The following is a 17,761-nucleotide window of genomic DNA, read 5'->3' on the forward strand; positions in this document are numbered from 1 at the left end:
TCAAACACTATGAAAATGGTATAATTCTTGCAATTTTTCTGACTGCTTGAAAACTTTCATAATAAAATGTTAGGTAGACAAAATAAGCTATATACATTCATAAAAATGAAGTGGAGAAGGGGGACAGGGAATGTTGGGCAGGATGCATTGCTTCTGGAATCCCATCTGGAAGTGGCATCCAGGGTCTCTCTGCTCTCAGCCTCTCTCTGACCAGTCTAGTCTGCTCCATTTCACTTTTGCAATGAAATGGATTCATTGTCCATCTATTGGTTACATATTGAAGCATGTGGTCTGTGCTTAGCCCTGTGCCAGACAGAGGAAAAGGTCAGACATGGTTCCTGCCCTCATGGTGTTTGACATCTACTGAGGCTTTGATCAGGGGACTGCTGGGTGGTGAGCTTATAAAAGCAGCAGCCAGGGATGCCAGGGAAGGGATTAGGCAGCTCATGAGTGAGTGGAGGAAAATGGCCCAGACGCACTGAGAACCCATTATACACTGGGTCCTGTTCAAGCTTTAACATAGATTAATTCCATTAATTCTCACAACCACCTCATTAGGTGGGAATTGTATTATCCCCATTTTACTTCTCAGGAAACTGAGGCTTGGGGAGGTTAAGTCACTTTTCCATGATTATATATCAAGAGGGTGACCAAGCAGGGATTCAGAAGAGGTTTGGTGAACTGGGTCTGGAGCCCATGCCCGAAACCAAGGGTTAGCAAACTTTCCGGAAAGGGCCAGAAGAGAAATATTTTAAGCCTTGTGGGCCGTATGGTCTCTATCAAACTTATCAGCTCTTCCACTTCTACATGAAGGCAGACACACAGATGGCATGCTAAGGAATGAGCTGAGCTCCAGTAACGCTTCATCTACAAAATCAGGCGATGGGCCAGATTCAGCCGATGGCCCGTAGTTGACTAACTCCTGCCCCAAACCATCCACAGTCTCCAGTAATTGGGAAGTGTTCAAGTTGGACCCAGAGGCAACTGAAGGAACCCTAATCCCTGGCAGTCGTGTCCATGTGGAAGTGGGGGTTCAGCTAGCAAGGAATCAATACAGTCTTTGAGAGCGCAGGTCTCTAACTAGTGAAATAGCAAAAATAACCCCTGTGGGTGCATGTGGCAGAGAAAAAGGTGAAAATGTGAAAAAAAAAACTACTCAGAAACCTCACCAAAGTTGGTTGTCTTTAGTCTTTGGAGCCAGATTTAGAATTTTAGAAGCACCACTCCTTGAGACTTTATGTCAATGAGGAAGAGTGAAGTTTCAGTGCTCTAGGTGAATATTATTCATTTGGAAAAGGCAAAAGCCTTGGCCAAAGAGAATTTTCCTGCTTGGAGCTTGGCTTTCACTGGCTCTTGGTTTCCTATGGGCAGGAAATCACTTTACTCAACTCTTGCTGCTGACAAGGATTCAACCCTGGAACTTAAAGGGTGAGCTGGGCTTAAAATGCATTGGCCACATTCTTAGAAGAATCCATGTAATGTTGAAAATTAAGAGCTCAAAAGGTTTTCTGAGTGTTCACAGTTTCAGGGTCAGCCCAAGGACTGTGATGAGTACAGCCCCAGCAGGCTCTTACTCACTCTGAACAGGGGCTGCCATCTTGCTCTGAGAAACCCTGCCTTTCCCCTTAAACTCTGGCCAGGGTACATGTGGCATTATCATAAGTTCAGTATGGACAGAATACTTTGGGGCAGAGAATCTTTTTCAGTACAAGGCATTTGTGATGGACATTGGCCTCGTTATACCTACACAGCTGATCAAAGGAGGAAAATCGATCTATAGCCAGGTGGAGGGTCTGCAGGAAGGTGAACTACCAGCTGGACTGGGATGGATCCAATCCCTCATTATTTTTTTTTACACTGATTTAACCAGGTCAACCCACTGCTTTAGTGTCACAGAGATATGCTTTGAGTCCTTTACTCTTAGGAAGGCATTTATTGGCTGGGAATAATTTCCAGCTGGGGTTTGGCAGATGGTTGGCTCACATGGATTGTGCAGGCAGGGGAGAAAGTCCAGCACATTCCCTCTGGGACAGAACCTTGCATAAGGAGATGTGTTATGTTCCTGGGTCCCCACACAAAGGGTCTGTTTGGGGAAAGCAGTTTCCTGTCACCAAAAGGTAAACCAAACACATCCTCCTACAGAGATACCCATGTGTTTTCGTACCTACACTGCAGGGATAAACTGGTAAAGGGGCACCAAGAGATGCCTTGAACCTTGTCAGAAGGTCCCCGGACCACTTCTACTGACAATAATCACTCTCTGTTCTCTAATGAACTGATCACCCTGCCTTGCTTTTCCTTTCTGTAAACACAGGTGAGCCTTTTACTCCTGGCAAGACAGTGTACATTGGTGGGGCTCTATGGTCCCCCAGCCTCCATGCAGATAAGACTTTATAAGAGAACTGGTGTAAAAGGGATGTCAAAGTCAAAGCCCTAGAACCCGTGGAGATCAGAAGTGGGTTTAACCTCTGTACTTGCTCTAAGTCTGTGGTTCTTAAACTTTCTCATGCATCAGAACCACCTGGAGGTTTATTAAAATACAGCTCGGTGGGCCCATCCCCAAAGTTTCTGATTCAGGAGGACTGGGTGAGGCCTGAGATCCTGCATTTCTAACAAGCTCCCACGTGATGCTGCTCGAGCCTATCCAGGGACAACACTTTGAGTACAGCTGCTCTAAGGCACACCTCCTATCTCAGGGTAGCCAACCTCGTGACCCTTAAAGGACTGAGGTCAGGGCAGAAGGGACATCTTCAGTGCACTATGGAAAAAATTCTATGATCTTTGTTGGCTGGGTCGGCCTCTAAATATTCCCTACCTGCTCTGCCCACTACTACAGCCACTGATCATATATGGCTCTTTGAATATAAATGTGAATTGGTTGAAGATAAGGTTAAAGTTTTTGTTCAGTTGGATGAGCCACCTTTCAAGGGCTCAATAGCCCACATGTGCCTAATGGCTGCCATATGGGACAGCACAGATACAGGACATTTTCATCATTGCAGAAAGTTCTACTGGACAGAGCTATTTTATAAGAATTCCAAAAATTGTTTCTCTCTTTTCAGTGTTTGGCTGCCAACCCCACTGTCTTACTCTGAAAAACAAACAAAACAAAAATCCTTTTATGAATATCACAAATGGAATGTTAACTCTTTCTTCTTCTTTGCTTGCTCACAGTAACAACCCTTATCCACTTCTTCCTGTCAAGTTTGGGAAGAGGTCACAAACTAATGCAAAAGAGAGAAAAAAGTTTTTATGGGGTGCCTGGTGGCTCAGTTGGTTGAGCATCCAACTCTTGATTTTGGCTCAGGTCATGATCTCAGGCTCCTGGGATTGAGCCCCATGTGGGGTTCTGAACTGAGCATGGAGCCTGCTTAAGATTCTCTCACTCACTCTCTCTCTCTCTCTCTCTCTCTCAGTCCCTTTTGCCCTGCTCTCTCTCCCGAGAGAGAGAGAGAGAGAGAGAGAGAGAGAGAGGAGAGAGAGGGAGAGAGAGAGAGAGAGAAAATTTCAGTAATATTTTTCAAAATTTTGCTCCCATCACCCATGTTAGGAAATTTACTCAAAAGGTAAACCTAAAAGTTATATGCCAGGAAAGCAAATGCTCCCTGGAGGTCAGGTCCACAGGGAAGTATTGTGAGCAATAAGAATCAGGCCACAAGTCAGAGAATTGGAGTGCCATGCTGCAGCCCAGTAGGCACTGCCCCTGGAGGGAAGGATGGGGTTGGACTGAGAGTGGACTACACAAGGGCACCCCCTAGCTGTCCTAGGGAAGTAGATATTCCCACTACCAATCCCAGAGCAAGGCTGTCCAAACTGCCCTTTGCCATCCTAGAGGAGAGATTTGCACTGACTGCTACTCAGAATTGCTTGAGCTCCTGCACAGAGCAGATGCCTTTTTGGAAGCCTAACTGCACATCCTTTCTTACAGATTCGGCTAAACAGCAGAGGACTGATCTACTCCGTGGGCTTACTCCTGGCCTCCGTCTTTGTTACGGTAGGGCTTCAGCTTATTCCCCTCTTGAGTTCCTGTGTTCTCCCCACCCCCACCCTTGGGTTCTTTGGCCACAGAGTTTGTTTGGACACCAGATGGGCTTGGCCTTCTGGTGGATGGGGACAGTCAGCCTCCAGATGTCCCATCTCCTTCGTGGCTGTCTCTTCTATAAGTGGATCCTAGCAACTCACTAGAAAACATACCCTCTTTCTGAACGGAGCCAACCCACCTCTGAGAAGCAAGGCCCTGCCTTATGTCAAGCACAAGCCATTTTATCAAAAGCAAAGGGGAGATCCACTTTTTCTGCAGGATTAGTGAAGAAAAGGGTAGATTCCAATTAATTGTCTGTTCCAAGTTAATAAGCACCTCTATAAATCCATGGATTTGACCAATTCTCAGAGACTAAGAATACATTATTTCATTGACAGTATACTTTCATGCCATTCCACTGTCTTGGCTATCATATCTATTTGTATAGTACGATATTCCAACTCAGCTGCCATGTTTGGTAGAAACAGATTCATACCAACACATGAAGTATCCATTCATATACAAGTATGTGGTTAAATTTTCACATTAGTGAACGTTGAGGGGCACCTGGGTGGCTCAGTCAGTTGAGCATCTGACTTCAGCTCAAGTCATGATCTCATGGTTCATGAGTCCAAGCCCTGAATCAGGCTCTGTGCTGACAGCTCAGAGCCTGGAGCCTGCTTCAGATTCTGTGTCTCCCTCTCTGTCTCTGTCTCTCTCTCTCTCTCTGCCCTTCTCCCATTTGCTCTGTCTTTCTCACAAATATAAATAAAAACATTTTTTTAAATATAAAAAAAACATTGAGATGCAATGTGGTTTTTCCTGAAATCTTCAAGGAAATCATCATTGAATTATACTGGCATGTGAATGTCCATATAGTTGATAATGGGAATTTAGAAGAGCAGGCAGGAAGCTGGCGAGGTCATTTATGGGATCAGACTGTGAGTCAAATTTCAAAGATTTACTAAAGCAAACACTGTCTTACGCAAAAGTGGAAACCTATGCAATTTTTCTTCCATAGCGTAGGAGTTTCTTTGAGTCTGGTATGACTTAGGGTTATGAGACCTGTCATAGCCACACATTGTGCTCAGTGCTTTCCATACATTTTCCCCTTTGGAGCTCATCACGCCCCCATCATGTAGCCACTATATTAGCCCCATTATACAGATGAACATCTGAGACCTCTAGGGTAGTTGACACTAAATGAATGAAGGGGCAAGCCATCTGACACCAGAGCGCATGCTTACAGCTACATGTATACACCTGTAGGAGATGGGGCTGGCCACCACCTGGGATGTTGAAATGGGGCTGCTGGAATGCTGGAGAGAAGTAGGTTTGTGGGGGGGCAGGGGAAGAGTAGTTTCAAACCTCTTGAGCTATCTTGCCTATTTGACACCCAAGGGGAAAGGTCAAGAAAGCCATTGGAAAGAGGAGTCTGAGTTCAGGAGAAGCGTCCAAGCTGAAGGCACAATGATATTTAAAGCCCTGCAGTTGGATCAGTCAGCAAGAGGGTGAGTGAGGACAGAAAAGAGGCCCAGCATCTGAGTCTTGGTGCCCTCTGGTAGTTCGAGGTCAGGATGATGACAATAAACCACCAAAGGGAACAGAGAATGAGCAATCAGAGAGGTGGGAGGCAAAGCAGGAGAGTATGGCATCTGGAAGCTAAGGGGAGAAGGCGTTTCGGGGTGGAGGGAGCGATTGGCTCTGTTATGGGAAAGGAGTCCTGAGTGTTGGCCATTTGGTTTGGAAATATAAAGTTATCAGGGGACGCCTGGGTGGCTCAGTCGGTTAAGCGTCTGACTTCGGCTCAGATCATGATCTCACAGTTTGTGGGTTCAAGCCTCGTGTCAGGCTCTGTGCTGACAGCTCGGAGCCTGGAGCCTGCTTCGGATTCTGTGTCTCCCTCTCTCTCTGTTCCTCCCCTGCTCTCACTCTGTCTCTCTCTCACTCTCTCAAAAATAAATAAATATTTTTTAAAAATTAAAAGAAAAAAGAAATACAAAGTTATCAGTCCTCTTGAGGGTGGCTGCATGGGGCAATAAGGCCAAAGGTTGAGTAGAACAAGGTAACAGGAAGGAAGGAGAGAAATTGGATGCAATGGTGTTTACAACTCTTTGAAGTCATCTTGCTGTGAATAAAGGAGAGAAATGGGAATCCAGAAAAAATGTAGTTGTTTTTTAATATGAGGGAGCTAGCAGCATTCTTGTACTCCAGTTGGAGTAACCCGGGGAGTGATGGGGAGATGGAAATAAAAGAGGGGCAGTTTCTGGGACCATGTTCTTGAGCAGTAAGGGGAGGTGGGATGGTGTGCACATGTGGGGGAGTGGGCCATGGACAGGGTCGTGGGCGACGGGTCCTCACTGGCAGGAGAGAAGGTGAGCAAATGGATCTGGTGGTGGCAGTTCTGTGGACGGGAACATCATCATGCACTGAGAGTGAGGGTGGAAAAGGAAGGTATTGGGGGTCTCAGAAGAGGGGAGAGGTCAGAAACAGCCATCCAGGAAAGGGAGAGACAGTGAATTTAGGGAAATGTGGAATGATTGCCATAAATGGCTCACTCAAGGTTTGTGGGCTTGAATTAAAAGTCAGAACCTTCAGGGGGGCACCTGCGTGGCTCAGTTAATTAAGCGTCGACTTCTGCTCAGGTCATTATCTCACGGCTTGTGCATTGAAACTCCACATCAGGATCTCTGCTGTCAGAGCAGAGCCTGCTTGGGTTCCTGTCTCCCTCTCTCTGTGTCCCTCCCCAGCCCGTGCTTTCTCTCTGTCTCAAAAATAAATAAAAACATCAAAAAAATTAAAAACAAACAAAAGTGAGAAACCTCGGGTGCACCTGGATGGCTCAGTCCCTTGAGCGTCCGGCTCTTGGTTTCGGCTCAGGTCATGATCTCACAGATTGTGAGTTCCAGCCCTGCATTAGGCTCTTGTGGTGACAGCATGGAGCCTGCTTGGGATTCTTTCTCTCCCCTCTCTCCCTGCCCCTCCCTCCCTCTCTCTGAAAATAAATTTAAAAAGCAAAACAACAGCAACAACAAAAAAAACAAACGTAAAAAGTGAGACCCTTCGGCATGGCCAGGCGTTTTCCTCCAGCCTGGGTCAGCTGCGTGGAAGCAATATGGAATAGCTGGAAGCAGGGCTTGAACCAAAAGGCTGTGGTTTTAGCCATACAAGGACAAAAGTGCTAGAGAGATACAAGTAAACAGTGAGGAGTGCTTAGGGGTGGTTCTAACGATTGTTGGTGGAATTTAAGCAGGGTAAGGTGAGAGAGGGGTGATGGGCAGTGAAATGGTGGGGGTGGCAATGAATTCTGGGTCCTGGGAGTCTGCAGAGTTGTAGGAGTAAGATGGAGTAAGCAGGAAAGAGGAGATGGCTGTCAGAGAGTGAGGTGTTTGGCACGGAGTCCTTTCTGTTCTTGCTAATCACCAGGTCTCAGCTGCAGGGCTGTCCAGCAGAACTTGTCCGCTGGCCTGTACCTGCACTGGACAGCAGCCACTGGCCACGTGTGGATGTCAAGCACATGAAATGTGGCTAGTACAACTGAGGAACTGAGTTTTTAAGTCTATTTATTTTGAGAGAAGGCGGGAGAGAGCGCATGAACTGGAGAGGGGCAGAGGGAGAGGGAGAACCCCATGCAGCCTCCACGTGGGCTCAGCACCAAGCCCAGGCCTGGGCTCTACCCCACAACTGTGAGATCATGACCTGAGCTGAAATCGAGTCGGATGTTCAACCAACTGACCCACTAAGGCGCTCCAGGAATGGAGTTTTTAATGTTATTTGATATACATTTAAATTTGGGGGGCCACCTGTGGCTAGTGGGTGCAGTGCAGGTGCGGGGCATGGCTGCAGGAGAGTGGGTGTAGGACGGGTGTTGGGAAGATCCTCTCGGTTGATGGTGAAATTGCTGGGCAGGACGACAAGGTGCTGTAGACAGGAGTAGCAGTGGGTAGGACTCCGGGCTCTGGGGAAGGACGAAAGAGACTGGTTTTGCAGTGTTGACTGCAAGTGAGTGGGATGGAGTATGACTGCTGGAAGACTTTAGATTCCAAGCTTAGGTTTTTTGAGAGGAGAAAAAAATAAAGAGTGCATAAGGAGCAGCGAAGAGCAAGGGGTACATCCTTCTTGCCTCTAGGTGCAGGAATGGAAGAGGTGTGGCCTCCACTGCCAGGGCTGTGTCTGCAGGGGCCAGGGGCTGCCTGGGGCAAGAGGGTGAAGAGGCAGAACAGGTGCCACCAGCACAGAATAGTGCAGAGGAGTGACGGCCACCATGCCCGTGTTGATTGGTCCCATCATTATGACTTTGTAAAGTTATCTCCCAAGTTCTGACTTCCCACATGAACGATGGGTTTGGGGGTGCTCAGAGACCATCAGTGCTCCACGAGATCAGCCATTGGCAGCCCTACCCCCGGCTATGGCCACCCCAAGGCCCAAGGCTACCTCTTCCCGCACCCTCTGACCCTGCTGTGTGTGTTGCAGGTGTTTGGCGTTCACCTGAACAAGTGGCAGCTGGACAAGAAGCTCGGGTGCGGGTGCCTTTTCCTGTACGGTGTGTTCCTGTGCTTCTCCATCATGACAGAGTTCAACGTGTTCACCTTTGTGAACTTGCCCATGTGCGGGGACCACTGAGCCGCCTGGCCACCCACCGAGCCTCAGTCCTTCTTTACTGTGCAATACAAGACCCGGCCGCACCCCGAGTCACGCGGGCCCCCAGAGCCGGCACATCCGGCTCTCCCGCGCTGTTCACAGGCCTCTGCTCCTGCCTTGGTGGCCCAGGCTGTTCCCACCCCTCCCTGCTCCCCCTCCTCCATGGGTTTCTCTCACCCACCCCTTCCTGCCTCCTCTGTGTGAAGACTGACATCCGCGTGAATTTTCAAGCTCCATTTTTGAACAGTGACTGAGATTCTAGAAAAACTGGCTGCTAACTGGCCCAAGCCAGGCAAAACTTACTACAATCCCTCCTCCTTTTTTAAGTTATTGGATGGAAGACAAACCTAATTTATGACCTGAGACTGTCGAAGGAATAGAGAGGAGAGGGTGTATTGATGCTAGGGAGTGTTTGGGATTTTATTATGTTTTGAGGCGATACCTAGGTTACTACTGGGTTTGGGTGGGGTTGTTTCACTTTGGGGGGCTCCCCTTTTTAATTCCTTTTCTTCCAGAGATGGAGAACTTCTCTCGCATCTTTCACCGGGCTCTGGATTAGTGGATGATCCACAGGTTGTCCCCGCCATGTCTTCTGGGATCAAGTCCCAGGCATGGTGGAACATGCATGAATTTAGTGCTTAGTAGAGGAACATCTGGGCGAGGCCATGGGGAACAGATGCATGACGTTTCATACGCAAGGATGCCTCCCTGAAGTCCTGTAGGCGTCATCTAGGGGGCACAAGGCTTTCGAGGAAGAAGACAGCTTCCCACATATCCATTAGGACAATCATTTTGTCACTAGGTTCCTTCTAGTCTTTCAAGCAATAGTTCTAGCCTGCCTGAGGCCTTTGATGAGGGGCCCCGGTTACACCACCCGTCCTGGAGGTGCCGGGAAGTCAGCGCCAGAAGTTTCCCAGCCCAAGAGTCCCTGAGATGCGCTCTCATCACTTGGTATTCGGGGTGACAGGGAGAGACCCAGAGGCCACCACTGCTTTTTGTGCAGGAGCTACAGACACTGGTTTCTTGGAAAACGGAGAGAAGAGCACTTTGCACAGACGTCGTCAATAAAGTCCCAATTTGCCACTCGGTATTGAGTACACTGGACCCTGACAGCTGGCTTTTGGGCCAGCGTCCTTCCTCGTGGGACACCTCCACCAAGCTGCCCCAGCTCCACCCCTCCCATCCTGGAGGGATGGCGAGGGAAGGAGGAAACAGAGAACTGACACCTTGGGAACCGCAGAATGTGTTCAATGCAGACTCGCTCAAGGGCATAAGTTATTGTGAACGTTGCTGCCAATCACTGCTCAACAGCCCTGCTAGATTTTGTATGATGCTGAATTATTATGCAGACTAATTCCACCGAGTTGAGACCCACCCATGCTTGTTACACTTGTATTTATTGAAACTGTGGATTCTTGCCCGTGCCGCCCCCTGTATTTACTTTAAGCACTGATCACTTATCATTCATTCAGTATGGTCCCCCCCTCCCCGTCCCTTGTACACATTCTGGTATGAATTGTAAAAATAACCTGCTACAAATTGGTTGAATGTTTCTGTCAATGGTGCAAACCAAGGCCAGCGTTAGCCAGCCGACGAGGCACCTGCCCGAAGAAGGAACGGGAGAGGAAATCACCAATTTGGGCTCTCAGAGCTAAGACACACATATTGATTCTGTTGCACATTTTGCACTGGTTTATGGAGATTGTTTTCTTGGACGGATAGTGTAAAATAAACTTCTCTGTTCTATATCCTTCCTTGAGTGGCACGCACGTTACTTCCTCCCCTGGAGTGTTGCCTGTTTTAAATATGCTGACCAGTATGCCTGGAAGGAAGCCGCCAGGTATTGGTGCTTCTGCTTTTTCTGGGTGGACTCAACCTGGAAAGCTGGCAAAATGGCGGGTTTCTGGTATGAAGTGGCAAATCATGGGTCTTCTCTAAATCTTTTTTTTTTTTTTAATGTTTATTTATTTTTGGGACAGAGAGAGACAGAGCATGAACGGGGGAGGGGCAGAGAGAGAGAGAGGGAGACACAGAATCGGAAACAGGCTCCAGGCTCTGAGCCATCAGCCCAGAGCCTGACGCGGGGCTTGAACTCATGGACCGCGAGATCGTGACCTGGCTGAAGTCGGACGCTTAACCGACTGCACCACCCAGGCGCCCCAAGGGTCTTCTCTAAATCTTGAAGGGGCTTAGGATCTGTCATCCTATAGAATACGTGCAGTGCTCTGTTAGGAATTCTTTCTTGCAGCTAAAGTGGGAGAACAGATTCCAGCATGGCTGACAGTTGTTCAGAAGTTCAAGTTCTCCATCCTGTCTGTACTAGTTTTCGATCCGGAAAACTCAGACTTCCCCAAAGCCAACTCCTTAAAAGAGAGGGTAACACATCATTGTAATACACCACATTCTTACCCTGCATGACTCCCAAGAAATAATTATCCAGATCTAAAAGTAGACCAAGGTTAGTGAACAAGCCAGGTGTCCACCTGAAGCAACAGACTTCATTTATAGGAACCAGAAAAAAAATTGCCAATAAGGCACAGCACCAAGTTTTATTTAACTATTTAAGAAAATATATTCCCAGGTTGGAGGGAAAAGGTCCTTAGCTTTGTTTTGAGTGTTGACATCTAAAAATGCTTTACCACTGTATTTGTGCATTTAATAAACACACGCTGGGCACAGACAGTATTGTCATTATTCTGATTGGTGCTTACAAAGCATAAGATACTTTCACTTCAAATATTTTGTTATACTGGTCTCAATTCGCTTTAGTCTTAAGCACAGCATTTGATCTGAAACTTGATTTTTTTTTCTTTTAAGCATACTTTCTATGAAATCTTTAGAAATCATAGTTCCATGCTTAATTTCTCAAAGAGAAAATCCTGGTATGGGGTAAAGTTCCCATTCATGACTGCCAACCTAGGAACTGGAAGGTTTCCTATAGGAAATGAGCATTTAGCCTATTTCTGCCCAGATCCCTGTCGTGCATGATTGTTTCTTGAATTGTCGACTACGAACGTGGTTCTAAATGAGCTGGCTTCTCCAATGATGCAAAATTGTCCATATTGCTATTTTCACTGCTTCCACTGTTCTGGAATTTGTTTGGGAGGGGTTAGGGTGGGTTTGAGGGAAGAACTTTTTTTATTCAATATCTCATACCTGACAGTAACACCAGAGAACCCTCTTGGCAGTTTTCTGGAGTGTGCTCATTTCAGTTAACTCCCCAGGCTGTGTTCTTGTGCACAAGAGGACAAGGGAAGGCGGATACTGGTTTGTACTTCTTCCTCAGCACATCGTAGTTGATCCCACAGGGAGGAACTGCCAGAACGTCCTCTTTTTTTCTGGAAAGCATATTCCCAACCATGCCCTGGCCTGCTGGGGGCACTGCCAGCACACATACCCTTTATGTGGCATTGGATGCACTGAGAGTTTCCAGATGGTTTCTTCCCCCTTCCGAAGCAAAGTATCAGCCCTATGTTTTTAGGGGTAGTGCACTTTTTTAGGCATATGTCTGTCTGTTATCTACCTCCAAAAAGATCTGGCTGGAGGATAGGTGGGTGAAGTCCGTGGATTATGTTTTTCTAAGTCTGTTGCTAAAGACGCTTATAGATTACAGTCATAAATTTGAAATGCTGGAGATTGGAGACTCTAGATCTCAGGCAGCAAATCTGAATTCACTTTAGGTACACAGGCTTCAAAGAAAAGCCTGAATGTTTAAAAATGGGGGGAAGGAGATGGGAGGGGTGGTAAAATCATAAGGTCCAGATGGTTTTCAATTGTGGTACATAAAGTAGGAATAACATCCAACTTGCAATAAATGTAATAAAATGTAGTCTTAGAGCTTTACCTAACTGGTCATGAAAGTATTCAGGTTGTTGGGAGAAATTAGAAGTGGAAAATTGGTGGTGGCTATGCTCTAAGAGTTATTTATCTTCAGCTTTTCAAAATAGTATAACTGTCCAGGCTAATTATCCAATTATTCTGACCCGTTTCAATCGGCTATTTTGAAGTAGATGGAACATTTTCATGTTGAATTTTGTGTAGGCTCATACTAATTTATGAGTCTCGTTTACTTGTATATTTTCTGCAATGTCTTCTCAACACACACACACACACACACACCATCTATCTGACACCAAAACTCTGTGAAAACAATCCAGTGGATCTTTGAAAAATTTCCAAATATCCAGCTGTCTGTTATGATACAACTTGAGGAATGGGGTGGGTTCAGCCAACATTTCTCTGATAAATAAAAAACCATGTGTCCATTGCATCATCCTCCAGAGATGTGGGGCGCTAAGAGATGCTGAAAAAGGCAGTGAAGCAATGGACAAGCAGAAGATTAGCACCATACATAAGATAAATTATGTGATCCCCCGGAAGTAGTTTCACACTGAGCTTTCTGCTTAGTTTTGAAACACAGGGCAGAGTAGTAAAACACCAAAATCTCTCAGATGGCTCCCTGCTGCACTCAGAACATGTATTTCCTTAATAAAGTGTGGCTAGTAGTCCTGTTAATTTTTTACTGAACTTCAATTTAGCACTCTTATCAAATTGTAGAGATTTTATTTTTTTTAAGTTTATTTGTTTATTTTGAGAGAGACAGAGACAGTGCGAGTGGCAGAGGGGCAGAGAGAGGAAGAGAGAACACTAGCAGGCTCTGCCCTACCAGTGTAGAGCCCTACGTGGGGCTCAAACCCATGAACCGTGAGATCATGACCTGAGCTGAAACCAAGAGTTGGGCACTTAACTGACCAGGCGGCCTGAGATTTTTAATGTAGTGAATAGTTATTACTACTCATTTTGGCTTTGGTTTTTGTTTTTGCAACAGGTAGGAGGGAAGGGAAGATTTAAGACAATGATGGAGCAGGATTGTGGGATCAAATCCCACATCAGGCGAGCCCCATGTTGGGTGCTGCTGATCTGGAGCAGATCTCTCTCTCTCTGTCTCTCTCTCTCTGTCTCTCTTCCTCTGCCTCTCTCTGCTGCTTGCATGGTCTCTCTCTAAAGTAAAAAGATAAAAAAGTAAGACAGTGTTAGTATATATGCCATGTAAGGGTTTTTCTGCTACAATTAACTTACATAAATGTATGCATATATACATACATTTCGTCTTTATGTAACTTCAAACTTACCCTACTTATCAAACACTGAATTTGGTGATATCGCATCTTCTGGTGTGTTGAGGCAATTAATACAGTAACTGCTTCCAGAAAACTACATACAAAATTTGGAATGAAGTGTGACAAGAAATTTCAGGATCCTGGCAGTTGTTTGGAAGAATTCAGAGCCATGCCCACAGGTCATTGCTAAAAAGAGATGCACCTGTGCACAAAGATGCTTTCAGCAGAAAACCAATAAAACCAATACTTTTAAATTTTTGCAGAAAAAAAATGTACTCTACTCAGTTTTGTATCTTTCTTTTTGCTGGATAAATCAGATGTTTCATGTCCCTTCCATGCTTGATGCAGGATGATACATTCAGATGCTCCGTCCATCAATTCTCTAACCACCAATGGATTGGAACCAAAATGCCCGCTGCTTCAGTTTCAGGGGGATTTATTTTGTCAACTTTTCCAGGTTTCTGAAAAACCAGCTCCAGAATAGGTAAAAATTTATTGTCTTCTCACGTTGAATTGTTCCCTCCAGTTGCTTAAATGTTACTCTATTCAACTTCATGTGTGAGAAAATGCATTTACCTGCATTTACTCATTGTCTAAAATCCAGGTCTCCCAAATGTAAGCATACATTAGAATTACCTGGAGACTTATTAAAATACACATTTCTGGTTCAGTAGGTCGAAGAATTTGCATTTCTCACCAACCCCCAGATGCTACCACTGCTAGGTCTGAGTCCCACTTTGAGAGTCACTGGTGTAAATAATGTCCTTTGTCCAGAAAGCCTATTCCAGCCTCTACTGATATCACTGGTATATAGCTTATGGAAAACACACGCATGTGCACACACATACACAGATGTACTATTTCTTTCATTCTTTCAAAATTCGTTTTTCTTTCTATTTCCACTGAGATCTACACATGGCTTAAAGTAGAAAAAGAAGTTTGGTCAACTCTTCATAATCTACATTCTCTGTCATCCTATACTATGTTTGTTCCCAGCCAAAAACAACTGTTAAATTAAAACCAAACCTGGGGCGCCTAGGTGGCTCAGTTAAGCATCCTACTTCGACTCAGGTCATGATCTCATGGTCTGTGGGTCAGTTGGACTCTGTGCTGACAGCTTGGAGCCTGGAGCCTGCTTTGGATTCTGTGTCTCCCTCTCTCTCTGCACCCCCCCCACTCTGTCTCTCTCTCAAAAATAAATAAACATTAAAAAATTTTATAAGATAACAGATCAGGGGCACCTGGGTGGCTCAGTTGCTTGTGTCTGACTCTTGATTTTGGTTCAGGTCATCATCTCACAGTTTGTGAGATCAAGACCCGTGTTGGGCTCTGTACTGACAGCACAGAGCCTGCTTGGGATTCTCTCTCTCCCTCTCTTTCTGCCCCTCCCCGACTTGTGCTCACTCACTCTCTCGCTCTCTCTCTCAAAATGAGTAAACATTAAAAAAATTTTTTAATATAAAACCAAACCAGATCAAAGTTAATGATTTAAGATGAGATGAGGGAAAGCCAAGATTCTGGGTGGAGTTATTAGCTCAGTAGAAATGGACGCAGGCAATGACCAATTCGTTCAAGGTGAAAAAGGTTTAATTATATACTTTAACAAGAGAAACTAATGGTAAGTACAAGAGAAATTTCCTTTACATGAATTCCAATTCACACATTACAACCAGGTACAGCTAACTTTCTTATCTAAAAAGGTTATTTTGATGCAAATGTATCCGACAAAGATGTCATGGTGCAGAAAAAAAAAAGTTTACACCAGAGTTGGCCTTCAAGGCCCCCAGTCCTGCAAACAATCCCACACCCCCATTTCACACTCTTTCCTAAGAAACCAGAGAACATCCCCAGCCACACACCTCCTGCCTGGGGCACAGAAACCTGCATGCACAGGCTGTGACCCCAGTCAGCATCCACATGGGAAATGACGGTGACTCCCAGGTGAGGGACAGGTGCAGGTTTAGTGTGTGCCTATGGCCAGACCTTAATTCAGACATGGGCTTTTGGCTTATCTACAAGAACCTCAGGGGACACACTGCACTCTAAAATGGCATGGTGAAAGCCACATTTTTCTTTTTTATTTAAAAAAAATTTTTTTTCAACGTTTATTTATTTTTGGGACAGAGAGAGACAGAGCATGAACGGGGGAGGGGCAGAGAGAGAGGGAGACACAGAATCGGAAACAGGCTCCAGGCTCCGAGCCATCAGCCCAGAGCCCGACGCGGGGCTCGAACTCATGGACCGCGAGATCGTGACCTGGCTGAAGTCGGATGCTTAACCGACTGCGCCACCCAGGCGCCCCCGAAAGCCACATTTTTCTATCCTGAAAGTTTTGCTCAGAGTCAGGAAGTGGGTTTAGATATTGGTATGCATAATCAGGAGGGGAAGGAAGGAGAAGGGCAGTCTTCCTTTCCAGAAAGAAAACATTTTATGCCTAGCCTATACCAGCTTGGGGGACAGTCTGCCCAAAAGCAAGGAGATGTTCTATTTCACTCCCTAAATCTGTGCACTACGAAGCCACAGTCAGGCTCTCTTCCTAGAGGGGCATCACCAATCATGAAGCATGCTCCTGAGGGTAGCATGGCTAATGCGAGAGCCCGTGTCATATTACAGCTGAATGTGAGGTTTCCCATTTCCTGAATGCAAAGACCCCTCAGTAATGGAGGCAGCTCTTTACACATCTAGGCAGAATTTAATCTGCCACCTAAATATTAACATGTCTTAGGAGGAAAAAGAAGTTTGAATCTATAAAAGAGATCCATGCCAAGAAATTCACTCATCTGTTATAAATGAGGCAAAGCTCTGTTATAAATGAAACAAAACAATCCATCGGAGGCACTGGTTTTTAATGTGCTTTGGATGGACATGGTAACAGAATTGTTTACATTACTCCCAAAAGGAATCTAATATAATTCCAAATTTCAAACTCTATTTTAGTGTTTGTTTCAGAAAGAAATTATGTTCCTTTAGTACTTTAACATGGGTTGACTGGCTACACAGAAAGTTTCACACTTTATATGAATCCTGGAACAAGATAGCCTTTTAGGGTGAGTGGTAAGCTTTCCCCTGTACCTCATCAGGGAAATCAATGTCATGTATCACCATTACTTCTGAGAGTTCCCATTTGTGACTCAGTGGTCTGGAAAATAATCAGGACCCATCTCAAATACTTCCTGGTTCCTCTTTCTTATCCTGGCCTTCCCAACTGTCAATGGTCCTGACTGTCCATCTAGCATTTCTTCACGTCACAGTCTGGCCCCACTTCTCCCTTCTGCTGGCTTGAAGGCAGCCAGACATGGGCTTCTCAGAGGTTCTCATTGCTAACTGAGCAATGATGTGATGTACACCAGCAGAAGACCCCAGAACAGGGAGGGGAGGTCAAAGCATAACCACAGGTTATGTTTACCTGCATAACCACAGACTCTGTGATACATGGAATAAAAACTGGGAACATTTCCTTTTTTAAAAATTGAACTGTAGGGGCACCTGGGTGGCTCGATTAAGCATCCGACTTCGGCTCAGATCATGATCTCATAGTCTGTGAGTTCGAGCCCCGCGTTGGACTCTGTGCTGACAACTTGGAGCCTGAAGCCTGCTTCAGAATCTGTGTCTCCCTCTCTCTGACCCTCCCCTGTTCATGCTCTGTCTCTCTCTGTCTCAAAAATAAGTAAACATTAAAAAATAATAATAAAAAAAAATAAAAATTGAATTGTAGTTGACATACAAATTATATTAGTTTCAGGCATGCAACATAGTGATTATATATATATAATGTATATATACACACATACATACATATTATATATACATTACAAAATGATCACCACAATAAATATAGCTATCATCTGTCATCGTAAAAAGTTGTTACATATTATTAACTACATTCCATATGTTGTGCATTGTATCCCCATGTCTAAAAACAGGGAACATTTCTAACCCAACTCTCAAACTCTAGATAATGACATGGTGGCCATAATAG

At 45.4% G+C, this 17,761-nt stretch overlaps 1 protein-coding gene across 2 annotated transcripts in view; it reads left to right on the forward strand.

The window, feature by feature from the left end:
- Window positions 1-16,465, forward strand: part of SLC24A3 (solute carrier family 24 member 3) — a 489,601-nt gene extending 473,136 nt beyond the window's left edge. Inside the window, exons 16-18 of one of the 2 annotated variants that reach the window (XR_007151199.1) lie at window positions 3,929-3,994; window positions 8,495-9,907; window positions 16,452-16,465. Coding sequence is in view for 1 of the 2 variants with exons in the window: in XM_047854362.1 (XP_047710318.1) it covers window positions 3,929-3,994; window positions 8,495-8,644 (216 nt within the window). In the remaining variant the exon portion in view is untranslated. Of the gene's footprint in view, window positions 1-3,928; window positions 3,995-8,494; window positions 10,414-16,451 lie in introns of those variants that run through there. The other variant, XM_047854362.1, reaches the window with a different exon arrangement.
- Window positions 16,466-17,761: the final 1,296 nt, after the last annotated feature.

The sequence above is a fragment of the Prionailurus viverrinus genome, chromosome A3, assembly GCF_022837055.1.
Source record: "Prionailurus viverrinus isolate Anna chromosome A3, UM_Priviv_1.0, whole genome shotgun sequence".
NCBI lineage: Eukaryota > Metazoa > Chordata > Mammalia > Carnivora > Felidae > Prionailurus > Prionailurus viverrinus.